Raw genomic sequence first — 26368 nt, forward strand, 5'->3', positions numbered from 1 at the left:
ACCCATAGGGAAGCTGCTCACCAACACACCCTGTACGGGCTGCCTTCCCTTCTCTGTCTCACACCCTCTTTCCCCTACGGGGCTTCCTGGAGTCACCTCCCAGATAAATTCCTTGCATTCAAGTTTGTCTCAGGCTCTACCTCTAGGGGAGCACAAACGAGGACAACTTTATAGGTGTTTGGCTACAGGCCTCAAGCCCCTGGATAGCCCCCCTATCATTTAAACTCCACATGGGGAACTTGGGGCTTCATGTAAAACTGAAGGGGGAGGCATAGTGCAGAATCCTGCAGGATTGTCAGGGGTGGAGGAGATGGAGTCCCAGTCCCTGGCAGAATGCATCACTTCACCACCAGAACATTGACTGGGAATGAAAAAAAATTACAAGACAGCTGCACTGGGCAGGGCTTGTGCCTAGGCTCATGCTCACACCCCCCTCAGCCCTGGGAGGCTGGATGTGTCATTCTCCCATGTTGTAGATGTATACGTAGGAGCAAATAGGCCAAGTGCCTTGCTTGTGGTCACATAGCTAGAAAGGGTCTGAGGCAGGATTCACACCCAGGCATGGGTACTCGAGAGCCTGAGTTCTTCCCGGTACATGTTCTGTGACCTGTTCTGGGTCACACAGCCCATAGGTGGCATCCCCAGGACTGGAACTCTGAGTTGGTGCAATTGCCCTGACGGCAGGGTGCCTCCCCATGCCTGGCTGGTCCTCAGTGCAGGGCCCAATGGCCCAGCCTGTATGTCGGGTTCCCCTGGGTGTCCTCATGAAAAATACAGATTCAGGGGCTTCCCTGGTGGCGCAGTGGTTGAAAGTCTGCCTGCTAGTGCAGGGGACATGGGTTCGAGCCCTGGTCTGGGAGGATCCCACATGCCGTGGAGCAACTGGGCCCGTGAGCCACAACTACAGAGCCTGCGCGTCTGGAGCCTGTGCTCCGCAACGAGAGGCCGCGACAGTGAGAGGCCCGCGCACCGCGATGAAGAGTGGCCCCCGCTCGCCACAACTGGAGAAAGCCCTCGCACAGAAACGAAGACCCAACACAGCCAAAAATAATAAATTAATTAATTAATTTTAAAAAAAAGCTGATGCAGCCACCAATAAAATAAAAATAAATTAAAAAAAGTACAGATTCAGGGGCTCCCACCCCACCAAATGAATAAGGATCTCTTGAGGTGGGTCTGGGGCATCATTCAACGTTAAATGCTTCTGATGCGTTGCAGGCTTGGTAGCCACTGCTTTGGAGGAGAAAGGTCAGGTGATGAACTTTATTGGAACACTTTCTGGTATTTACTGAGTGCTCGCAACATGTCAGGCTTGGACCTTCAGTCTCCAGACACACATTATGTGCATTTGGGGTTTGCAAGAGCTCCTTCGAGGGAGAGGCAGAGGATGGGCCTTTCTTGCAAAGGAGGAGAGAGAGGTGAGGTGACATAGCCTGGATATGATTGGACTCGAGGTCTCTCTGGTGCCAAAGCCGACAGCTTTCACCACCTTGGGAAGCCGAGGTATGACCCCAGTCTCGGTCTGACACCACGGGCTGTAGGTCATTCTCTTCAGAGAGGTGGGCTAAGCATATCCTCAAGTCCTTCACAGTCAGGCCTCTGTATCCGCGGGTCCCACATCTGTGGATTCAACCAATTGCCAATCACATTGGTTGACTCCGTGGATGCAGACCCTGTGGATATGGAGGCCTGACTTACCTGCAACCTCTGGGATGCGATATGAGAACATCTGATTTTTATCAGTGACACAGATCATATTGGTAATCCTGCGGGGGTTTGCTGTCTACTTTCAGGACGGAAGGAAAAGCAAAAGTCCAGTTAGCAGCTGGTGAAAAATAAAGATGGAATTTTTTTCACCTCTAATTTCCTGGGCTCCCTCACCCCACCCTACATCCATAGATCCCTTAGGGGCTCAATGGGCCTCGGGTTAAGACCACTTGCATTAGTGGGAGACGAAATCAAGTTAGTAGGTCATGAACTGCATTAAAAAAGGAGGGGCGTGACTTCCCTGGTGGTCCAGTGGTTAAGACTCTGCGTTTCTACTGCAGGGGGCGTGGGTTTGATCCCTGGTCGGGGAACTAAGATCCCAAGTGCCGGCTGGGGAGGAAAAAAAAAGTGGCGGGGGGGACGTGGAATCAAGGAGATAGACAACTTCAGAGTATAGGGCGTGTGCTAAGGGGAGATACAGATTCTGTGAATATTTCATTTTGGTTGTCTGTTTGTACGTCTGAGTACTGGGCTCCACTGCCAAATGTATTTCTTACTGCGACTGTGGCTAGAACAGTTTGAATGCTGTGGACTTGCCTGTCTGAATCTCAGTTTCCTTATCTGCAAAATGAATCATTACCTGTCTCATCGCATCATTTAATAATCGATATGTGCCTGACACAGAGTTTGGAATCTGTGCACATTGGAGGGATGCTCAAGTCACCATTGGGTTCGGGGGCTGAGGGACCAGGTGGGGAGACCACCACCCAGCACCCAGTGCCCCTCTGGGCTTTCCCTTAACCCACAGCTCTAGCTCCAAGGCTGGACTTACCAGAATCCCAAAAGCCATGACTTTGAGAACACATTCCAGAGAGAAGAGGGAAGTGAAGACAATGTTGAATACCCTCAGGGCATTTTCATAAGCAACAGAGGCCCCGTAGAACTAGAGGAGAAAGGAAGTAGAGCAGTGGGGTCAGTGGGCACAGTGTCGAGGACCAGGGCTGGGGTGGCTTCGTGGCTGCCCTTTCCCCGGGGCAGGCAGGACTCGGACACTTGGTTTCCCTATTGATGTACTGTGGAACCAGCCCGGGCTCCAGGCAAGCTCTTCACTGGCTGGGCTACTCTTTTCAGGTCAAAACAAAAATTCCTTTCTTGAGTCCTATCTTAGCAGCCGAGATCGCGGGAGAGCCTGGCCCTATCGATGGGCCTCCTGATGGGATGCAGGATGTCTACAGCATCCTCTTTGCAGTCATTTCTTTTTTTCTTTCCAGATGTCTTTTTAAATTATTACCTGCACACTCCTATGAGACCACTTCCCAGACCAAGACGTAGAACATTTCCAGCACCCTTCCCAAAAGTTTTCTTGCACCCCTTCCCAGTTGATAACCCCCGCCCCCCGCCAGAGGTAACCGCTCTTCTGACTCCTTATGACTCTTGCCCACACTAATCAGATTTGAACCGATAACCTTTACATCTAACTACCAGGTTACAGGAAATCCAGCAGATGGAGGAAACCAATGCACCCAGAGGTGGGACAGTTTTCATTCAGCTCATCTGGTTTCCTCAAAAAGTTAACAGCGCGGGGTGGTGGGGGGGCGGGGGTGGGGCAGAGGACAGAGATTTAAAAACGAAAAACTGGAGACCGTGTGTAGCCATTTAGATCTTGGCTCAAAAAACAACTCACTGTAAAAGACGTTTTGGGGACAATTCAATATGGATCTTACGGTGCTAACACTAAGCTTGTCAGGCATAAGCACATGTAGGAAAATGTTCTGATTACTTTGGAAAGCACACTGAAGAATTTAAGTGTGAAATAGTGTGGTGTCTATCATTTAAAACACTTTAAAAAATAGATGAAGTGTCCAGAATAGGTACATCCGTAGAACACAGATTAGTGGTTGCCAAGGGCTGGGGGAAGGGGGATAGGGAGTCACTGGTAATGGGGATGGGTTTCCTTTTGGGGTGATGGAAATGTTCCGGAAACAGATAGGGGTGGTGGTTGCACAGCATCGTCAATGTACCAAATGCCACTGAATTGTACACTTTAAAGGGTTAACGGTAGGTTATGTGAATTTCATCTCAATTTTTAAAACATGAGAAAAAAAAATAGATGAAGCAAACATAGCAGAATGTTCCAGATGGGTAACTCTGGGTGATGGAGACTGGGTATTCACAAGCGCCTGGATACTCAGGATGTGGTCCAGGGACCTGCAGCATCCGCATCACCGGGATGCTGGTTGGAACTGTGGAGCCCCAGACCCACCCAGACCTGCTGAACCAGAATCTGCATTTTCACAAGATGCCCAGCTGATCTGTGAGCAGTTTGAGAAGGGCTGTGCTGTTCTATCTTTCTGTCTTCTGTTTGTTTGAAACTGTTATGTTCCTAACAATGAAAAGACAAAGCACTTGCTTATGGAGATGAATTTTCAGGTGAATACAGGCACCGCTTTTTTACCAATTCAAAAAATCAACAGCTACATTTGTTGAGTGTTTTTAAGAATTGAGAAATGTGCTAGCGTCTTTGCAGAAGCTTTCTTATTCAATCCTAATCCCCACAGGGGGCAAGGAACGTGCTATTATTATCCTTCCCATTTTATTGACAGGGAAACTGAGGCCCTGAGATGCCACTGGTCACTACTGCAAGGTTAAATGGTGAATTAAATGGCAGAGTTGGGCTCACATTCAGGCTTTTGGTCTCCAAAGCACAGGGTGAGAGGTTTTGACTTTTCACCCTGAAGAGGCTCCACGGCCCCGAGGCTCGCAGGGTCTTTACCTGCTCTTCCCTCCTCATTTCTTTCATCAAACATTTATCAAGGGGCTCTTGTTCCCTCTGAGTTAGGCCCTCTCTGAGCCCCTGAAATTCAGGGGTGATCAGTACTTGTCTGGCCCCTCGGAGCTCACAGGCAGGTGGTAGACTATCAGGCAACCCAACACTGATATCGTGGCACGTGAGATAACAGACAGGATGCTTGCAAACACCTCATGCGGTCCTGGGAGGTCAGGGAAGGCTTCCTAGAGGAAGGGCTCTGCAGGGGCAGCTGGAAGGGGCTGGCCAGACAAAGTGGTGGGAACCGTGTGTCAGGCAGAGGGCACAGCAGGAACAGGGGCTCGGCGGTGACACAGAGCGCGGTCTGCCTGGGAAACTCGTAGCCGGTTCTGTTTTGCGTGGGGCAGGGGCGCGGTGGGGATTAAGCGGTGCCTGGGGGGAGGGGGGACTCACCTTCATCATGAGCACGATGGTGTTGAGGGCGATCATGGCCATGATGGTGTACTCGAAAGGCGGGGACACCACGAACTGCCACATACGGTACTGGAAACTCTGCTTGTTCTGGGGCATATGTCGGGTCAGGGGTTTAGCGCTGATGGCGAAGTCAATGCAGGCCCTCTGCGGGACAGAGCACAGCGGTGTGAGGGCCTGAGGCAGGAGAGAGGCGGCTGGACACCCAGCACCCCCCATCTCATTCGATGCAGCTCTTCTGCACGTCTGCCTGGATGTCTGCCTCTCTTGCCCACCCCACACCCCCCATAAGCTCCTCGCCATGAATGTTTTCTTGTGCTGACACTCCCCCACGATCTCATTGAATCCCCTTAGCAAACATGACCAATGGGTACTATCAGTAGCCCCCGCTTTGCAGGTGAGGAAAATAAAGGCTCAGAGAGGTTAAGCCTGACGTGGCACAGCTGCCTAGTGGGCGAACCTTGAATTTCAACCAGAGTCTGACATTGAAGCCTAACCATTCTTTTTAAAAATTTTATTGACGTATAGTTGATTTAAAATGCTGTGTTAATTTCTGCTATCCAGCAAAGCAATTCAGTTGCTTTTTTCATATTTTTTTTCTGTTATGGTTTATCACAAGATATTCAGTATAGTTCTCTGTGCTGTACAGTAGGACCTTGTTGTTTATCCATCCTATATATAATAGGATTCCTCTGCTAATCCCAAACTCCCAATCCTTCCCTCCGCACCCCACCCCCGGCCCTTGGCAGCCACAAGTCTGTTCTCTATGTCAATGAGTCTGTTTCTGTTTCATAGATACATTCATTTGTGTCACCTTTTAGATTCCACATAAAGTGATACCATATGGTATTTGTCTTTCTCTTTCTGACTTGCTTCGCTTAGTATGATAATCTCTAGGTCCATCCACGTTGTGAAGCTTAACCATTCTTTCTTACCGACTATTTTGCTTCTCCTTCTCTTTGAGGGAAGGAGACAGGGAGGAATAATAATTATTTAGTCTTAGAGGCCAACAAAGCAGAGGAAGAATGCATTCTAGGTCCTCCACCTAGCTTGGATGATTCTAGAGAAGCAAAGGGTCACGCGTATACTCTCTGGTGGACTGGATTTTCATTCATAAATATTCACCACCCCTCCCTGGGGGAGATTATACTTCTCTGCCCCACTGACATCAGACATGTGACTAGCTCTGGCTAATGAAATGTGAGAAGTGACACATGTCACTTCTGGGCACAAGCCACAAGACTTGGACCATGGTTTGCCATTCTCTCTTTTTTATCTGAAGCATCTTAAAGGGGAACCAGAATAAAGATGACATGGAGCAGAGCCACCTGGACATGCAGTCCAATTCCTTTGTGGATATCTGGCATTGAGATGTGAGGGCTGCTTGTTACCGTATCATAACCTAGTCCAAACTGACTGATACACACACAACTTCTCTCTGATGTGTTTTCCTCTGGAAACCCCATGAAGGGCTGCCCTTCATGCAGGCTGGATTCTGCTTGGAGAATGCTGCTGTTCCCTCCCCAGATGCCCGCAGAAGCTGGTTCCTCTGTATGTGTGTGTGTGTGCATGTGTGATGGGGGGTGTCAGTTTTTAAGTGGGGATGTAAGTAGGAAGTGGTACCTCATTTTTCTCCAGGCTGTATTCCTCCATCATTTTGTCCCCCTGCTCCTGGAAGGTGATGATGATCAAGGCCACAAAGATATTGACAAAGAAGAAGGGGAACACTACAAAGTAGACGACGTAGAAGATGGACATCTCCATGCGGTACCCAGGGCTGGGACCCTGGTTCTCAAAGGTGGCATCCACGGAGTGCTTGAGGACCCTGTGAGGACCGGGGTGGGGAGAGGGGGGAAAGTGAGACAGGGGAACAGAAATGGAGGAAAATATTAAGAGGAAACAGAAAAGAAATGAAGAGTCGTCACTGATTTCTGACTGCAGTCACCGTGGTTACTTTATGAAGCTGTAATCTTTCCACCTCTTTTGCCTGTGGGGAGTGTTGACAGCAATGTCAGTTACTTCTACTGCCCTGTACTGAGGGCCTGTTAGGTGCCAGAAATGATGTTCAACATTTTATTCATTTTCTCAGCAACCTTCTCAGGGAGGTTATTACTGGCTCCGTTTTGCACACAAGGAAACTGAGGTTCGGCTGTAGATCACCCACTGAGATGTGGCCAAGGTGGGATTTGAAACTAGGTTTGTGGTGATGAATGGGAGTGAGTAGGGGGTCACGGAGGTGGGCGCGCGCGCGTGTGTGTGTGTGTGTGTGTGTTTTAAGCACAGGTGGTCGTGGGAGCCGAGGAGGGGTAATGAGGATGCACTTGGAAGTGAGTGTGTGCACGGCTGCTCTGTACCCTTGCACACATCACTCACTGCTCCAGCGCTCTGCCTCTAAGGGGCACCATTCATCCTGCAGACCTGATAGATTTGTGTATTAATGGTGACAGCTTTTTGGCAGGTGGCCACAAAGTGCCTTTTTGGAGCAAGATCATTAAGTACATTGCAACGCTTTTCTGACAGACGGAAGTCAAGTCTGTTGAGGAATGGGTGTCTTTAAAAAATTCGCTCAACGGTGCCTGAAGGGCTAGCGCCGGCCCCGCGCGTGTGGACACTGAGTGTGTGCACGGGTGATCAGACAGGCGTGTGTCGGTTGGGGTGTTTGCTGAGCGAGGGAGGGAGGTGAGGATGCTGAAGGTACCCACTGGAATCTACCAAACCTGCAACCTGCATGCAGCCGAGACCTCTGGAGACACTTGCCAGGGGCACAAATTCAGCGGGTGTCAAACCCCTCAGTAATGGAGATGAATAATATTTCACTGTCATATTTAGTATTGCCTGCAACATGTTAAAAAGCCACAAGAAATGCCCCAAGGCCCCTGATGAACAAAATCTCAAAAATTGAAATTTTGAGGCCTTCCTTCGCAATCCAGGGGTTGAGACTCATGCTTCCAATTCGGGGGGCACAGGTTTGATCTCTGGTTGGGGAACTAAGATCCCACGTGCCACGCACCGTGGCCAACCCCCCCCCCCACCGCAAAAAAAAAACACCCCCCAAACAAAAAAAAACTTAAAAAAGAATTAAAGTCTGGACTTGCACAAGTCAGTCTCACCCGTGTCACCCCAGCCTTAGCCCTGTCTGGGACAGATTGGTCCTGTGGTCAAACCGACTTGGAAAATGCCAGGTTCCCACGCCCCTGGCTTGGAGGTTTTTGTTCACCAGCACCGGAAGGGTTAAGAGGATGCGACCGCATGTGTACGTACATGCGGCCTTTCTGTAAATTAGAAACGGTGCCTGTTCTGGGAGCACACAGCCCCATACACTCAAGGGCTTGGCAAGCCAAGCGACCGCTGGATTTCTGCCCCGAGAAGCCCAACCACACCACATACGGCCGATACTGTTCTGCTGACGTCTCGCATCTTGCATTGTCCCCACTTCTGGAAGCCAGGAGCAAACCCCTCCCTCCCTCAGACCTTTCTCAGCACTGGACCCTTTCTTGGACCCTTTCCTCTCCTGCTCACTGGAGGGCCCCCGAGCTCCTCCTGGGGGGCTTTCTGACTGGACCACTTACTGTGGCCAGCCTTCTCCCGTGGACACGGTGAAGAGGGTCAGCAGAGCCCATAGCACGTTGTCATAATGGAACTCATACTTCTTCCACTCTCGGTCCCGCGCCTTCACCTCGTTCTTCTCATAGAGGAGGTACTTGCCACTGTCACAGAAAGCGGTGACCATTAGTAAATGGAGGGACGCCCGTATTTGGCCACCAGACAGACGGGAGAGGGGGAGGAAGAGGGGCTCACCAGCCCACGCTGCTTCCCACAGCCCAGGAAGCCCGTTTCTCCCTGGAGCTCGTGTGCATCTATTTGGAGATAAATCCACAGATGATGCCACAGCCCTGTGTCCAGTGGGAGAGCCAACTCAGAACCTTGTATCCTTTTCCAACTTGAACACTTCTAGACCCAAGGGTGGGAGCCTCAGGCTTGGGGGGAAGTTGAGAGCAGGGAGGGAGACAGGCACATTTCTGGGTTCATCAGGCCAAGGGGGGCAGCCGCTCGCTCTTCCTTCTCAGGGTAGGAAACAAAGGTTAGCCCCAGACTCCTAGCCCAATGCCCGGGATCCTTCCAAATCCAGGAACCAGCCACCAGAATAACCACCGGCTGCCCTTTGGTGCATAGTAATTGTTGATACTAGCGACAAAAGCAATACTGACGGAGCGCTTGGTCAGTGAGAGGCGCAGCACTTTCCTGGACTGAGTCCAGAACTTTCCATCATGAGGATGACCCAAAGATGGGGGGGATTTCAGATCCACAGTCCCTTAGCCACAATTCCAAACTCCAGAGAGCTCTGAAAACCAAACATTTTTTCCTAATCCGGCGGTTGGCAAGTTCCAGCCTGCAGACCAGATCTGGATCTGGCCCACAAGCTAAGCAATGGTTGTTTACAGTTTTAAGTGGTTGAAACTAAAAGAATTCATTCATGACAGATAAAAATGATAAGAAGTTCAAGCTTTAGTTTCCAGAAAGAAAGTTTGATTGGAACACAACCATGCCTGTTGTCCGGGGCTGCTTTGGAGTTGCATTAGGTGCAACGGAAAGTGTATGCAAAGTCAAAGACAGTTACTCTCTGGCCCTTGACAGACAAAGTCTGCCCATCTCTGATCTAACGCGTTTGGCAACAAAATCTGACCCAACTGGATGTGAGGCTCTTTGGACTTGTTATTTATCCCATTAGGTGCAAACAGTTGTATGTTCCCAGGCAGAAATATTGCATTTGATCACAGGGCTGCCTTAATTTAACTGTGTTGTGTGCTGTGTGGGACATGCACCCCAGAATATTTCTAAAAATCTCAAAGTATTCTGAATTTTGAAACACATCTGCCTATAAAGGTTTCATACAAGGGAACCAAGATGTGTATTAATATCCCCTACTTGACAAAGGTGGCAACTCAAAAGTTAAGCAACCAGCTTATGGCTCATCCTGAAGCCATGGGTCAGAGGCTCCTATTCCAAAACTGTCTTTCTTTCTACTTACAGATTCAAGCTGGTTGTAATCGGGTCACCCCCAACGCCCAACACCTCAGTTTCCAAGCCCAGGATGAAATGGAGAGGACCCTATGGTCCTTCCCCCTCCATGTCCTTAGCCTGCCTTTTGTCTATGCAAAAACTTTAGCCAAAGAATGAGTTTAATTAGAAAAGTGAGAAAATGCAGAAGCAAAGGAAAACAGTCAAAGGAGACCAAATAATAATAGTTTAGTCACTAAGCATAGTCAAGGACCTTTAGTTCCTTCTCAAGGGCTATAGATAATATTCTGAGCCATATCCTTTGATCTGTCTCATAGATACTGAAACCCCACCAGGTAGAAGAAGTCAACTACATGATGACCAGACTGTAGCCATGACAAAAGCTGCCACAATTCTGAGAATTGGCCTCAAGGAAATGGGAAAAATCTGACCCTGGAACTGAAGATTGACTGTACTTAAAACAATCAAGGTGACGCTGATCAGACCACCACATGACCAATTTTAAGATGACTGTCAGGGCTTCCCTGGTGGCGCAGTGGTTAAGGATCCGCCTGCCAATACAGGGGACACGGGTTCGAGCCCTGGTCCGGGAAGATCCCACATGCCGTGGAGCAACTAAGCCCGTGAGCCACAACTACTGAGCCTGCGCTCTAGAGCCCACGTGCCAAAACCACTGAAGCCCACGCGCCTAGAGCCCGTGCTCCGCAACAAGAGAAGCCATGGCAATGAGAAGCCCGTGCACCGCAACGAAGAGTAGCCCCCGCTCGCCGCAACTAGGGAAAGCCACGCACAGCAACGAAGACCCAACGCAGCCAAAGATAAATGAATAAAATAAAAAAAAAAAAAAAACAAAAAACAGTTGACTGTCACAGCTGACCGTGCTGTTTCTACATGTAGCTCCCTCTCTCCATCTATAAAAACTTTTGTCCACTGGTTGTCAGCGCGGGGGTAAGTTGGCCTCTGGACGAGAGTCTGCCCTCCCTGCACCAACCCCCCCCCCCCCGCCCGCAGTTGCTGGCAAAATAAAGCAAAGGTTCCTTTCTACCAACTTTGCCTCTTTAGTGGCTTTTGAGCGGCGAGCAGCCGGACCCCACTTTCGGTTACAAAGAGACTGGTGCATCTGGCCGCCCCCTACCTGCCAGCCCCCATGGGGATGCCTAGGAGAGCCAAGACTCACCGGCAATCTTTCTCAAACTCCTTGGACTCATCGGTGCAGTGGAAGAACTTGCCCTTGAAGAGCTGCACGGCCACGACGGCAAAGATGAACATGAAGAGCATGTAGACGATAAGGATGTTGAAGACGTTCTTGAGTGAGTTCACAACGCAGTCAAACACGGCCTGGCGGGTGGGGTGGAAGGGACAGCGTGAGGGGCTGGGAACAAGCACGGCCTCCACCTCCAGCCGCTCATCACACCCAAGTATTGTCATTAGTCCTATTTTACGGGCAAGGACGTGATCCAAGTTCCTCGGTTAAGGCCACGCAGTTCTGAGAAACGTTGGGGCTCGGCCTGATTCTGAGTTTTTATGCATCGAAAACCCCCCAATTTTAAGCCCTGGGAAATGGGGCCGCTTCTCTGAGCTTCTCCAAGGTAAGCTCATGGCTCTTCAGGGCAAGAGGAAAGGTCCTCGATGGAGATGTCATTTCCTGTTCATTCTGTGTCCCTGCTTCACGTCACTCCCCTCCCCATAATCTGGAGTTGCGGTCCCCTCCCTTTTGCCCACTGATCACTTGGGGGCGCTCTGGATTTGCGAGCTGACTTCACGTGCCCTGCGTAAGATGGAATCCTTCCGTCCTCCTCTAGAGAAGGCAGGGGTCCCAGCCTGGAATGTCCCCCACCGCATTCTGCTATTAATCACCGTGGGCCCTACCTACAAGTAGGCATGAAAGATTGTCAACCTACTGGCATCACACGTTAGCTCTGCCGGCTCCCCCTGGGGGAGAGAGTGCATAGCTTTCACGGGGCTTTCAAAGGGGGCTGTGACCCAGAAAATGGCAAAGAGCCCCTGAACCGACTACTTCTGGGTTCCACATATCTCAATGCAAGCAAGCTTTCCCGTCCAGAGGGCGGCCACATTTCCTCTTTGAATATTTATCAACAAAAAGGGGGCATTCGAATCACTATTTCCCAAATCATGGGGGAGGGGCACACCACCGGTGATATCAGACGTACTTTTAGGTCCTATAGGAGCCCAAGACCAAGTAACACTGAGTCACGTGGTAGCAAAGTTATTCTCTCTCTAATGCTTTCAATCCTTTTAAGTGAAGGAGAAAGTTTTCCTTAGTTGTTACTGTGTTAACACCTAACATTTATACTTTTCCTTTTTTTTTGGCCGCGCCATGCGGCATGCAGGATCTTAGGTCCCTGGCCAGGGATCGACCCTGTGCCCCCTGCATTGGGAACACAGAGTCTTAACCACTGGACCGCCAGGGAAGTCCCTGTACTTTTCCTTTTTAACCAAGAAAGAGCAAGTGTCCATGCTCAAAGCCTTTGTCAGGCAATTATTTTGGGCTAGATTCTAATAACAGTTATCTTATATTTTGAACAGATATTTAGTTTTACCTTCCGTTAACAGTGGGTTTTGGTTTTCCAACTTAAGAAACTTGACAAGCATTTCCTTTTAAAATAAATCCACTCAGGTAAAAAATAAAGTGACTTAAAGCAACGTATTAAGAAAGAGATAATACAGGTGCTCCTCAGGTGCATCATAAATTGAAAAGGGGTGTTTGAATGACTAGATTTCATTTCCTTCCCTCCTTTTTTTTTTTTTTGAAACAACAAGCTTTTGGGAAATTCTGGTTCATGCTATTTTTTTCAAGTTTCATTTATTTATTTATTTATTTATTTATTTGTGGTATGCGGGCCTCTCGCTGTTGTGGCCTCTCCCGTTGCGGAGCACAGGCTCTGGACGCGCAGGCTCAGCGGCCATGGCTCACGGGCCTAGCCGCTCCGCGGCACGTGGCGTCTTCCCGGACCGGGGCACGAACCCGTGTCCCCTGCATCGGCAGGCGGACTCTCAACCACTGCGCCACCAGGGAAGCCCCTATTTATTTTTTTTAACTGAAGTATAGTTGCTTTACACTGTTGTGTTAGTTTCTGCTGTACAGCAAAGTGAATCAGCCATACGTATACATATATCCCGTCTTTTTTGGATTTCCTTCCCATTTAGGTCATCACAGAGCACCGAGTAGAGTTCCCTGTGCTAAACAGTAGGTTCTCATTAGTTATCTATTTTATACGTAGTAGTGTATATATGTCAATCCCGATCTCCCAGTCCATCCCACCCCGCCCCCCCTTTCCTCCTTGGTGTCCATACGTTTGTTCTCTATATGTCTGTGTCTCTATTTCTGCTTTGCAAATAGTTCATCTGTACCATTTTTCTAGATACCACATATATGCATTAATATACAATATTTGTTTTTCTCTTTCTGACTTACTTCACTCTGGTGGTTCATGTTATTTTGGAACAGGAGATATTGGACCCTAGAATAGGCAGGTGAAAAGTTAAAGGTTATGTGGGACCAGAAACCTAGTTTCCTGCTTCCCAGAATAGGGTTATGCCCTGTTTTTATCCACATGATGCCTTCATGGGAATTAAGAAAAGGGATCTCAACTTTGCAAGAGACATTTCATCTATTGGAAAATTACCATGATATACAGATTTTGTTCCATTAACTCACTTTACTGCCATCTACTGGAGAGTTGTAGTAATAAGTATATCCATATATAATGGCTGTGCTGTTAGCAGCATCCCTTTCAACGTACTGTCCTTGAGCAGTGTGCAACCTGCTCAACTGTACGTGGCAACCCTGATAGATCTTCCACATACCCCAATCTCACCTTGAGCTTTGGCAACCGCTTGATGGTTTTAAGAGGTCGTAGCACCCGAAGGACTCGGAGGGATTTAATCGTGTTGATGTCCTTTCCTTTGCTATTGCCACTGTGGAGGGATGTTAGAATGGGGAGAAGGGAAAAGAGGGAGCCAAGGTCAGGCTGGGTGGTGGGTGGTCCACAGCCCCAAGTGGCCCCACCCTCCCAGGCTTAGCAGTCTGGGGTGGGCCTGGCATAGCCATGTCCTTCCTGGAGAAGAGTAGTCAGCTCCCCTGATCCATCTGGGCTCAAGAGCTAGTGAGTAGATGGCCCTTTGTGGTTTTGGTCTCAGGGTTTGTTGAGGGCCCTGGCTGAGCCTGTACAGCTGCATGGGGTGGCTCTTGGATCCAGCATGAGGAAGTTGGCTGCCCCCTGTGTGCTCTCTTTGGAGGTGGTCTTAGTGAGCTTTTAGAAAATGGGATTCCTCCCTCTTCCAACAGGATGCAGGAAATGCTTAAAGTGGCCTTTAAACCAGAGCTCCCTTCCCCCACCCCCTGCCCCAATATTCCCTGAGCCCACAGGAGCAGAAGGAACCAGAACATCAGATGTCGAATCTCTGCCTCATTCTTTCAGGGTATCTGAGCTCAGACTGCTGCATAGGGGTTCAGTCCAGGGTCTACTGGGCCTGAGTCTTAGCACTGCAGATGTCATGACACCCTTAACCAACCATGATTCAAGCGCCCCGAAAAGGAAGGCATTGGGTGTGGCCATCAAAGCCTTGTGATTAATGGAACTCACCACCCACCCAGCTGCCCAAGCCAGAAACCCAACACTCGTGTTCAGCTTCCTGTCCTCCATCCTCATCCCCAATGGGTCACCCTCCTACACATGGCACCATCATAGGTCAGACCCCCATCATCCACCTCCCAACTTCCCCCCCCCCCACTCCCTGTCTCTCTCTTCTTCCATCTTTTCTGCACACAGTGGCCAAAACCAATGACCATGTCACTCTCCTACTCCGACTCCTTCCGGAGCAGCTGAATTCCTAGAAGTGCAAACCCCTAGCTCGGCATTCAAGGCTCTTAGGAATCGAGTCCAACTTACCTTTCTGTTTGCATTCCCATTGATTACTACACAACCCAAGCCCCAGCCACATTCTTTTACTTCTGTTCCCTCTGCTAGAAATGCCCTTCCTCCACGTCTTCATTCACAGAACGATGCAGCCCTCAAAGGCCAAGGTAAATGTCCCTTCATCTGACAGCCTCCACTGACGGCCTCTGGGCTCTGCCAAGCCCCAGTGCTGTTTCAGAATCACCTTTGTTCCTGTCATTGGCTTCTGGCTTTAGACAGAAAACTCTTCAAAGGTGAAACTGTGATTTCTTCTCCTATGTGTTCATTTTCCCTTTAACCTTGGTTCTTGTCTCTGCCCCCAGCATGTGCCTGGTGTGTAGCTTCAGGACACATGTGAATGGGTCCAGATCAGAGGTCTTTGGGGGCCAGTTAGCAAACATCTCCCTACAGTTCTCTAGGGTCATGACTAGAGCTGCCCCAGAGACACCCACCGTGGTGTGCCCAGGTATCCAGGTGCAAAAATATTCTTCGTGACATTTGCTTTTTCTAGGGTTCCTTTTTCTCATCTTTCAGAGAAAAGAGAATTGGACTTTAACCTGCCAGCCACAACTGTGCTCCAGGATTCAGCAGTCTGAACATGGGATTTTCTTTTCTAAACCAAAGTCATCAATCATTAGTATCTCAAGGCTGTGCACCCAAAGTATGAGACACACATCAGGAGAGTCACTGAGATATTTTCAGGCAGATCACGAACACAATTAAGGAACGGGATCACACAGGGAAACAGCTATGTTTTCTTCATGTTATCTTTCAGGCCTCCCGTTGTGGTCAGAGAGGAAGTTTCTGCTATGCGTTCATAGGTCTTTAATGCCTCCCTAACACGAATTTCCCTTTTAACAAAGAACCCAGCTTGAATGTAACAACTTGTCACGCAACTGTTTCATTCTTGTTGGATTCACTTTTGCGGTTGCCTGTTCTAACTGAGGTTAACAATACTGGTTGTAAGGGGATGGCATAAAGTGTTCTAGCAAAACTAAAATGAAGTTTAGACTATGTGTTGGTGGAAAAAACGTCAAGGAAGTGGACATCTAGGTTGTACGTGGAACGGGCTAAAATCTTCATGGGCCAAACTGCTAACATTTGGGAACACACCTCCCGGGGCACATCTACTCATCTAAAAATGACTCCACGGGCATTCTGGGGGTCTCTCTCCTAGGAGGCATTTCTCCCTGGGGAGAGGCTGAGAACAATCCTGTTTGTTGAGACACCGAGGAGACTGTTCCTGGCAGTTTGGCCCCTGAGCACGCAGGAATGGCTTGACCAAGGTGTTCTTACAGAAAACAACCCGATTTTCAAATCACTTTGCTGAGAGTGTAGATGCTTCTGTTGGGGGTGGGGGGTTACTTACTCCTCTTCAAGCCCAAGCCCTGGTTGTTTGGACTGTCCACGCTTCTCCCATCTGGGAAGCTGGACATTCACTCCCCTGATAACTCCCCATCCGGCTCGTCTGCCCTATTGAAATAAGACCATGCGGAGACCCCCTTCCACGCCCTTTATGTTCTCTTCCAAGAACTGGGCTAAATGGTGGGTCCTGATGAGAGGCAGTGGCCAAGACCCCTCCAGGCTCCTGCCCCTTGGGGAGCAGGCTGAGGGGACTCTGGTCACTGCAGGCGACAGGACGGTGGCAATGACACAAGGCTACAGAAACAGGCCCAGAACCAGTGCGGCTGCATCAGAGCACAGAGAACGAGACAGAACGAGAGAGAGAGAGAGAGAGAGAGAGAGAGGGAGAGAGAGAGGCACTTTACCGTGTACTGCTCCTGGTGACGTGGCGTCGGAGGGAGAGACAGATCGTAAGCGGCCTCAGAAGAAAGAACACAGAACACACACATACGTGCACACACACCTGGGCACTCCCCTGCCCTGCCTGGGCACCAGGAGGGGCCGCCTTAGGCTCGTGGCCCTGGATGGTATCCATCCTTCCATCTGGAAGACGCTTGTTCCGTCCCCTGCCTTTGGCTGGCCCCCGGCACTGCCCAACAGCACCAAGAAAGCCAAATTTCCAAGTAGCAGGACAGCCCCAAATTATCAACTACCAAAGGCAAATTCGCCACTGAAGGTCCCTGCCAAGAGCTGGAGAAAAACCCCTTTTCTCCAGAGGTTCTGGGACTGGAAATTTTTAGAATGTCTTTTTTTTGGCCACGCCTCACAGTACGCGGGATCTTAGCTCCCCGACCGCAGCCCCTGCATCAGAAGTATGGAGTCTTAACCACTGGACTGCCAGGGAAGTCGTTTAGAATGTCTTGCAGGGGGTGAGCTTTGGAGTTAGGGGGACCTGGGTTTGACTCCCAGCACTGCCCTTAATCATTGTTCTCATCTGTAAAACAGACCTTTGGGGGGGCTGATGTTTGATACACAGTAACGATGGCTTTGGCTTTACCCCCTAAGTTATGAAGGAGAAGGGGGGCAGCTAAGAGTTCCAATTTGGGATGAAATTAAGGGGCAACTCTCAAGAGCCTTCTGGAAAAATGTGGGCCTGGGGGAAGCTCTCTGCATCTGGCAGTGGCCCCTTGTACAACTCATCTTTGGAATCAAGGGTCAGTCTCATTATGACCCTCCAACCATGACTGGAGATCAAGGTGCAAGAAACTTGATTGCCATGAGAACAGTGGAAGCCCTACTGCCAAGCAGGTTCTCTACAGAATATCCCACCTGCCACCCCCTTTTGAAGTTAGTGACGTTTCTAAAAACATAACGGGTCTTACAAATATTCCCACTGGACTTTTCTTCCCCCTGCTACCTTTCGCGTTACCTCAGTGGCTTTCAAAGCTTAACATATGTAGGAATTATTGCATAGATAGAATTGTATAGAGTCTCCTTTTCGGATTATTGAGGAATTTTTCAGTGACAGTGATTTCTGCCCAGCCTGATGGATGATGTTAGGTGTAATATGTGAGTCTTCTGAATGTCACTGCATCTGTCTGTGGCAAGGTGGTGCCATTATACCCATTTTCCAGATGAGGAAGCTGAGGCTCAGAGAGGGAAAGTGACTTGTCCAAGGTCACACAGCCGGGGAAGTGGCAGACTGAGATTCAAACCCAGGTTTGTGTGTCTTGCACGCTAATCTTCTTTCCATTTCATTACACACACACAAAAGAATGCCTTCACGGGTAGGGGCTGTTTTGAGGATGGGGATTAAAAAAAAAAAAAGGCAGCCCGGGGGCTCCTTCTTTGGCTTCCTGGCAGTTGGGTTCCTGAGCACGCAGGAGTGGCTTGATCAAGGTGCTCTGCCAGCCGTGCTGGCCCGCTTTGAGGGAGGAGTGGCAGCCCCAGATGGACTCTTGGCAGTGAGGGCAGGGTCATGATTTGCCAGCTGCTGAGAAAGGTCAGTTGGCTACCCCGTTGCATGGGCACAGAGCGTGATGTCAAGTGTGGTGACTCATGAAATGGTGTGTTAATGGTGGTCGCATGGACACAGCACACAGTCAGTAGATGGAGCAGGACACACGCACACAGATATTTGGGGGAGGTGCAGGAGGGGTGGAAACCGTCGGGAGAGCTTCGACACATCCCTTGGAGGACCACGGGGATCATTTCCCCATGTCTGAGACGGGGCCACAGTCACAGCACTGCAGAATCCTTGCCTCCTCATTCTGCTGACTTGTGAAAGTCTCCATGTTCAGTGCTGGGAGATGGGCAGCAACCCTCAATCTGACAGCTGACTGCCCTCCACAATCTCTCTGGTCGTCAGTTTCCTCATGTACAAAAGGGGAATAATAAGAGAACTTCCTGCGTGGGGTTGTAAAGATTAAGTAAATGGAAGCTGTTACTATCATTATTACCCAGTCAGGTCTGTCAAAGTTATGGGGAAACTGAGGCACAGAGAGGTTCAGGGACTTGCACATCTAGAGAGAAACCGGACGGCCTTGCTGGAACCTTTTCCTAAAACCATCAGGTTCCTTTAACACTTGTTGGGGTTCTCAGCCTTGTCTATGAGGAGACAGGCACATAGGACAGATAATGTGAGTTAAAAGAACAGAAAGAAAAGAAGCAAAGGACTCTGGGATTGGACACTCAAGTGGAGACTCTCAGAGCAACACCTACTCCTGCCAATGTGACCTCCGTCTGGTAACAAGGAAAGACAATAAGGAAAGTCCTTGTAGGGTGAGAGACCTTCTCAGGTAAGAGAGGCCAGAAAGCTGAAGGCAGAGGGAGGATTCTGAAACTTTTCTGGGGAAAAATGTAGCAGCCTGGGTGGGGGGGTCCCTTCTCTGGCTTTCTGGCAGATTGGCCTAAGGCATGCAGGTGCATGCCAGTTGTGCCTGGCCTGTGGCCCTGCCCTGGAAGAGGAGTGGCAGTGACAGATAGGTTCTTGGCAGTGAGGTGGGGAGGGTGTGGCAGGGGTGGGGTCTCAGGGTCTACCTCTTCCATCCCTGTGACCATCACATAAAGGCGCTCCCCGGGTGGTCAGCTCTTCTAAAACCCCAAGAGAGTCCCCAACACTTGTCAGGACCCCACTGGCAAAATCTCACACACCCCAGTTCCTGCAAGATCCATGAGCTCACTGGGACTCCTAGGGATGACCTTAAATCCCTGTCCAGACCCTTTCCTCACATAGGAATTGAAAAAAACAATTGCAAACAGGGATTTTCAATGGCATTAACTGGCTGGCTTCATGCCTCTAGCAACTTCATAAAACCAGCTTCACAGGTTGACGCTACAAATACGCTGCTAAATTTCTCTGAGCTGGAGGTTCATTTTGAATATGCCCTTGTATAACTTTATATTTAAAACAAAAACTCAAAGATTAAAAAACAAAATCAGCTCCCTGTGGCAGATTCTTTGGCAGACGCAAAGAACCATTTTGCTCGATTCTGGGTGGAAAAACAATTTTGTTTTCGCAGATTAGGTTTGCTTAAAGTTGAGCCTAATTGTAGCTCCAGGGGAACTGTGGCCCGTCATCGCCAAAGCTCTACGGTGTGAAAGGCTTGTTCCCAGGTCTTTCGAAGGCCACACTTTTCCCAAACTGGGAGGCCAAATGAGGGATGGAGATGGGACAGGGTAACAGTGGGGGCCCCCTCTTCAGCACTGAAGCTTGTTGGCTCCCACAGAGGTCTGGAAGGAAAGTGTCAAGGATGAACTGATGGGCAGCAGACGCTACCTCTATTGTACTACACCCAGTGGTGGCCACGGAGGGCAAAACCCACCACCCAGGGCACAGCTGGCAAAGGGGGGTGTTGTGTGTGGGGAGATGGATGTGGTCTCTTTCTGAGCTCTGGGGGACCTGGGGGCTGCTGGGCAGACGTCATCCTGGAGGGCTGGAGGAAGTGTGGGAGGGATGCTTGCCTGCACTTGCCTTCCCTGGACATGAAGACCACCCCAGGTCAGAACATGGTGGGGACTGGGTTTTTGATGCCAGAGCAAATGGCAGAGTGTCTGCCTTCTCCAGGCCATGGGGCCCAGGTTAGGCAGAAGGTCAAGGCGAAGGACAGGATGGAAGGGAGAGAGAGAGAAAAGAGTCTGGAGGAGAGGGAGAGGGAGAAGGAGAGGGGAAGGGGGAGGGGAGACGGGAGGAGGGAGGGGAAGGGGAGGTGGAGAGAGAGAGAGAGAGACAGAGAGGGAGTCAGAGAGAGGGAAGGAGAGAGAAAAGGGGAAGGATAAAGAAGGAGAAAGACAGAAACAGGAGCAAGGGAGGGAAGGGGATTTGAGATGGATTCACTCCAGGATGAAGGCAGTCAAATGTTTTGGCTTTTCAGAATCGAAACTTTCTCAGGACCTAGCATGGTGCCTGACTGACACCTTGTAGAAGTTGCTCACATAACTGAGGGACAGAGGGAGGAGCATATTTCATTACATTCTCATATACACAGTGTATTACCTTTTAGAATCTTTTTTGGGGAAAGAAATTTGTGCTAACTTGATAAGAAATAAATTGTACCTTGTTTGTATTTTATACATCTCCTAATTCCAATGAGGTAGGTTTGTTTTTTCATTTTTTATTAGTCAGCATTCTGTGAAATTTCTGTGTTAAATCCTGTGCTCACTTACCTATTGAGGTTCAGTGCTTCTTATTGATTTGTAATTGCTTTTTATATCTGAAGGCCATGGATACCTTGTCTTATTTGTGGTGATCTTTCTCCTCTAATTTCCTGTGCCCTTTGATTATTATTAGTATTAAACCTACAGGACATCTTAATGAAAATGTAGCCAAACTTCTTGAAGTTTTGAGATGATCTCTTCCATCGTTCTAATGATCAAATACTCAATTACTTAAAAAAGTGGGAGAGAGAGGAGGAAGAGTGGAAGAGGGACAGAGGAAGAAAGAGAGAAAAGGAGAGGGGGTGGAAAAGAGCAGACACAGAAAGAGGAGGAGAAAGTAGAAGACAAAGAGAAAGGGGGTGGGAAGTCTGGCCAGAGTCAGAAATACATTCAGCTTCCTGACCTTCATGGTACATCTCCACCAGCTCAGAGGCATCCAGAAACTCTGGAGATTTCTTGCTCTTCTGACACAACTTGATCTCACTGTGTTCCCGGGGGAGGCTCTGAGAATGGCCCAGTTTAGCCCTTAAATTGGAAACGGGCCACTACACTGGCCTCCTGAAAAACCAAGTCCTCATTGTTTGGTCAGGTGGGCCATTCAAGGACTCTTCCAGGTCTGCTGAGAAGGGGCCAGGAGGCAGAGGCAAAGGGGAAGCCCCTGATTTCTCATTATGTAGGTGAGGTGGGTCTGAATCCCTTTGTGACTTTTCTTTCTGGGGATGGTCCACTGTGATGGGCACAGACAGGGTCCCTAAGAAGATTTGTTTCTGGATTAGGGGCTGATTAGGGTTTTTCCATCCTGCCCCAAGCGTCTACAAGTTGAGGAATGTACTGCTAAGTGTGCTACCAGGGCCCTAAGAGCTAATGGCTACTCAGCCCTCGGACGCCATCTTGGAATCGCATCTTGCAACGGCTACTAAGCCTTTGGGCGCCATCTTGGAATGACTGCTGAGCCCTCAGGTGCCATCTTAAAAGGGCTGCCCAGAATTCGGGTGCCATGTTGGAATGGCTGCTCAGAACCCAGCTGCCATTTTGACATGGCTGCCCAGAATTTGGGCACCATCTTGGAGCTGCATGATGAGGCATGACCTTTCAGAGTGTCCTAGGACTGCCAGGAGAAGTTCAAGACACACAAGGGGAGTCATCAGGTCTATAACTACAGGGCCTTCGGGCACAGGGTGGGGATCCAAATTCTCATGCACATTCGTTTCCTGATTGTCTTTTGAGGGGCTCCCCAAAGAGACAGTGGCTTGGGCAGAGCTTGTAGAGCAGAAGGAAGATGAGATGTCCCGGTGGGGCTAGTCTACGGAAAGCAGCAGAGCAAGGGGTCGGTGGCATGGCTGTGTGAGGAGGTAGAAGGTGGGAGGCCTTCTCCTTCTTCCTCCGTGGTGGCCATCATGCAAAAGCCAATCGAAGCTCTTCCCGGTGGCATGCGGATGCCTCCCACCACCCTGGAGCCCACTCTCCCCTTCTCTACACCCTGAGAACACGTCCCCTGATTCAATGGGCTGGGGACGGAGGGACGAAGAGGCAGGAGGAGTCCTCGAGAGGACACTTACGTGAAGGCAAAGGCCACCAGGGCCCCACTGACCACTATGAAGTCGAGAATGTTCCAGAGGTCACGGAAGTAGGCACCCTGGTGCAGGACGAGCCCCAGGTCGATCATCTATGGGAGGAGAAGAGACAGCACTCTGATCCCTCATCCCCACCCTGGGGACCAAGATCCACCCTTTAGCCTCAGGAGGAGGGGCAACAGGAGGTAGTCAGTGGGACCACCTCATCTTGAAGGGCTGGGACAGTGGCCAGAGGACTTGGGGGAGGAGTGAGAGCCCCTGCCCAAGGCACCTTCCCACCTTGTGAAAGGTAGTTCTGACTTGCTGGTTCTTAGGTCAAAACCTTGGGATCCCCCTGGGTTCCTCACCCCACATCAGATACATTAGCAAATCCTGTTGGTTCTGCCTTCCAAACCTTCCAAGAATCTGCCGACTTTTCACCACCTTCTCTGCCACCACCCTGGGCTGGTCCCCATTATCTCCTGCCTGGACCAGTGCAATCGCCTGCTCCCAGTTCTCTTGGGTCCCACCCACCCTGCTCCCCCTCTCAAGCCTGCCCTCCCAGAGAGGCTAGAGGGCGGCTGTGAACACCTGAGTCCAATCATGTCCCTCTGCTCAGAACCTTCCATGGCTCCCACCTCACTTGGGATAAAAGCCTAAGTCCTCCCTGTGGCCCCCAAGTTCCTGCATGGTTCGTCCCTCCCTGCTCATCTCCCTGACCTCGTTTCCCCACCCTCCTCTCTCACTCCTTCTGGAGGCACCAGCTTCCTTGATGTTCCTCAAACACACCAAGCATTTCTAATCTCTGGGGCGACCCTCCTGCACCAGGGTGGCATTCTTGAGGGTGCAGAATCCTGTGGAGCCCTGGCACTCACCTTGATCACCATCTCAAAGGTAAAGACGCCTGTAAAAACGTAGTCAAAATATCGCAGTACCTGCAGGGGATAAAAGCAAGGGAGCAGCCGATCACTGGCTTGCTCCAGCAGAGCCCCCCGTGCACCTATCCTTGGTCCACTGGGGTGTGTGGCCTCCAACAAAGTCCCCAGGGAGCAGAATCTCCATCCACATGAGGAAATGCTGCATCCATGTACAGTTGGGCAGGTCGTGCACTACCCAAGGGCCTCCTCCCACTGTCTCAGAGCAGATTTGTATGTTGTGACTGAAACTGTCCAGCAGATGGCAGCAAAGTCCTAGCAAAAAAAAATCACTCTACCAGGCTGGTCTGCTTACCAAAGGAAAGGGCGCCTTTTTTATTTGCCCAAAGCACTATATGGACTAGAGGTGGCCCCAGGGAAGTTCAGGGAGGACTGCATCTCTGTGGGTGACAGGTCTGATCCCCCAGTGCCTCTGACCTGCTGGGTCTCCTGGGTGAGTAACTGTTCCCACACAGGGTTTCCTAAACATGATTAGCCGTCCAGGACAGACACTGGGGACAAACCTCACTGTGGTGCCCAACTCCCTCCCCACTCCGGGGCCACACACTCAGCAGGGTGGGTTGATTCTCCCTCACCCCACCACTTTACACAAGACCAGGCATTAGTGGTTTCTGTCTGGACGGGCAACATCCTGCACTCTGGCCCCTTTCCTGGCCATGCCATAGCACATCCATGGTGTGACCCTGGCATGAGGATGTTGAGTGTGCTGGCACAGTGCCCAGCACGTGGTAAGCGCAGGGGACTGACTTCATCAGATTTGCCTTGGAGAAGTAAGGGCTGGTAATTACTAAGGATGGCCACCAGAGGGCGCCTGCGAGCACTCAAGTCAGGTCACCCACCACCCTCTTCTCTGCTCAAGAACCCTCTGTGGCTCACACCGCACTCGGGTAAAAGCCAAAGTCCTCCTCGTGGCCTCCAAGGCCCTGCACAATCTGCCTGGCCACCTCCTTGCCCTCATCTTGTCCTACTCTCCCCCTTGCTCACTCTGATTCTGCCACCCTGGATGTTCTCACCTCAGGGCCTTTGCACAGGCTGTTCCCTCTGCCTGGAATGCTCTTCCCCATGTTCCAACTGATTCCCTCTCTCTCCTCCTTTATGACTTGGCTCAAATATCACTTTCTCAGTGAGGCCTTCCCTGACTGCCTGTTTAAAATTCCACCAAGTCTACCCCTTCCCCCATATCCCTCATCCCTAGCACTTATCACATCCTGACACACTATTTGTTATAGTTATTAATAATCTCACTGTCCACCTCCCCAACCTGAAAGTCAACCTCACAAGGGCAGGGATGTTCATCTGTCCCTGTGGCATCTCCAGCTTATAGTACAGGGCCAGGCATACTCAAGAAATGTTTGCTGAATGAATGCATGAATAGCTGTGGCTGCACTGGGTCCTGCAGGAGCTGGGATCTGTGATCTGTGTGGTCACCACTCACATTCTCATTATGTGTGGTGCTTGAAGGGCCATTGGAGACCAGAGCGGCCAGGATGGCTAACATCCTGGGATGTGCAGCAAGGGGCTGGAAGGTTCTGGGAAGGCTGAAGCGATGGTGGTGGGAGAGCATTTCAGGTGCACCGGGCAGAGGGCACAGCACGGATAAAGGCCCGGTGCTCTGTGAGCTCTGAGATGGCAGGGACTGTCTCATACCCTGTCAATCCTTGATGTTTAGCTCAGCACGTGGCACACAGTAGTTGCTCATTAAATAATTACTAAATAAAGCAATGAATGGAAGGAAAGGAGGAAAGAAGGAAGGAAAGGAGGTGGGGGGAAAGGCAGGCCAGGTGGTCAGCTGAATCCAATTCTGGAGAGCTTAATAAGTGGAGCAAGAGGAAATCAAAAGACCAAGAAATTAGGTTCAGAAGTATCTAACATGTAGATCTTTTTGACCTCTACAAAAGGCAATTTTCTGTGGCTCACTGGAATCCAAAAAGGTTCTCAGTCTCATTTACCACAGGGAAATGCAAATCAAAGTCCCAATGAGATTCCACACCCACCAGGTTGGCTAAATGAGAGAGCTGACAGCACCAAGTGTGGGCAAGACCGTGGAGCAGTGGGAGCCTTGTACGTTGCTGGTGCGAGTAAACATTCTGGCTGCATCTTCGGGGCCAACCTCATGTAGATTCTATGTATGATCCAGAAGCTCCGTTTCTGGTTTTAGACCCTGGAGAAAGTCAAGCCCAGGGGCCCCATGGTGGGGGTAGGGGATGCCCTGACAGCATTCTAAACTGCAGACAATCCAAACGTGTGTCAAATGGAAGATGCGTAAACACATGATGGCATGGAGTGGAACATTCAACAGCAACGGAAAAGAATGACTGTCACCACCAGCATCAATACATGCTCATCTCATGGTGGACACGATTTTGGGTGACAGAGAGATGCATAGAATGTATCCCATCTGTTCAGTGTTAGAAACAGGCAAAAAAATTCTAGTGTTTAAGGAGGCACGTACAGGTGGGAAAATCAGAGCAGCTAAGAAACGCTCCTTCCAGAAGCGGGGATTTTGATACCTCTAAGGGAGGGTTTTTCAAGTCCTGTTGACAATAGGGGTCAGGTCATTCTCTGTGGTGAGGCTGCCCTGTGCGCTGCAGGGTGATGAACGGTGTCCCTGGTCCCCACCCTCTCGATGCCGGTAGCAACCCTCCACCTGTCCCAACTCACAACACCCAAACAGGTCTGAAGACCTTGTTCCCACTTGTGGACTGAGCTCCGGAGGGAAGGGATGGGGGCGATCGAAGAGGCGCCTGTGGTCACGCTCCGTTTTGTTCTACTTCTTGGCTTGGGTGGTGCTCACGTGGGGGAGTGCACTTGATAAATGAATGGATCATACGTGTTCTGTGCACTTTTCTGAGGCCTGTTCTAAATCAACCAATAAAAAGAACTCGGGAGGGGGCCCGGGGTATCAGCTGCTTTACCATGCTCTTGAAGAGAGAGGGCTTTTAGAAAGAAAATTATTCTTATGTTTTCGGCCGCGCGGCATGTGGGATCTCAGTTCCC

General features: G+C 50.1%; 1 protein-coding gene across 4 annotated transcripts in view; it reads right to left on the bottom strand.

Annotated features, from left to right (window-relative positions):
• CACNA1A (calcium voltage-gated channel subunit alpha1 A) overlaps positions 1-26368 on the bottom strand; it is a gene marked incomplete at both ends in the record, with an annotated part of 236581 nt that overhangs the window by 36767 nt on the left and 173446 nt on the right. For all 4 annotated transcript variants that reach the window (XM_082652568.1, XM_082652565.1, XM_082652567.1 and 1 more), the window contains 8 exons: positions 2540-2650; positions 4928-5092; positions 6569-6770; positions 8515-8652; positions 11142-11302; positions 13804-13903; positions 22443-22549; positions 23312-23371. In XM_082652568.1, coding sequence (XP_082508694.1) covers positions 2540-2650; positions 4928-5092; positions 6569-6770; positions 8515-8652; positions 11142-11302; positions 13804-13903; positions 22443-22549; positions 23312-23371 — 1044 coding nt within the window. The remainder of the gene's footprint in view (positions 1-2539; positions 2651-4927; positions 5093-6568; positions 6771-8514; positions 8653-11141; positions 11303-13803; positions 13904-22442; positions 22550-23311; positions 23372-26368) is intronic.

The sequence above is a fragment of the Grampus griseus genome, assembly GCF_964374135.1.
Source record: "Grampus griseus genome assembly, chromosome: 3".
Lineage (NCBI taxonomy): Eukaryota > Metazoa > Chordata > Mammalia > Artiodactyla > Delphinidae > Grampus > Grampus griseus.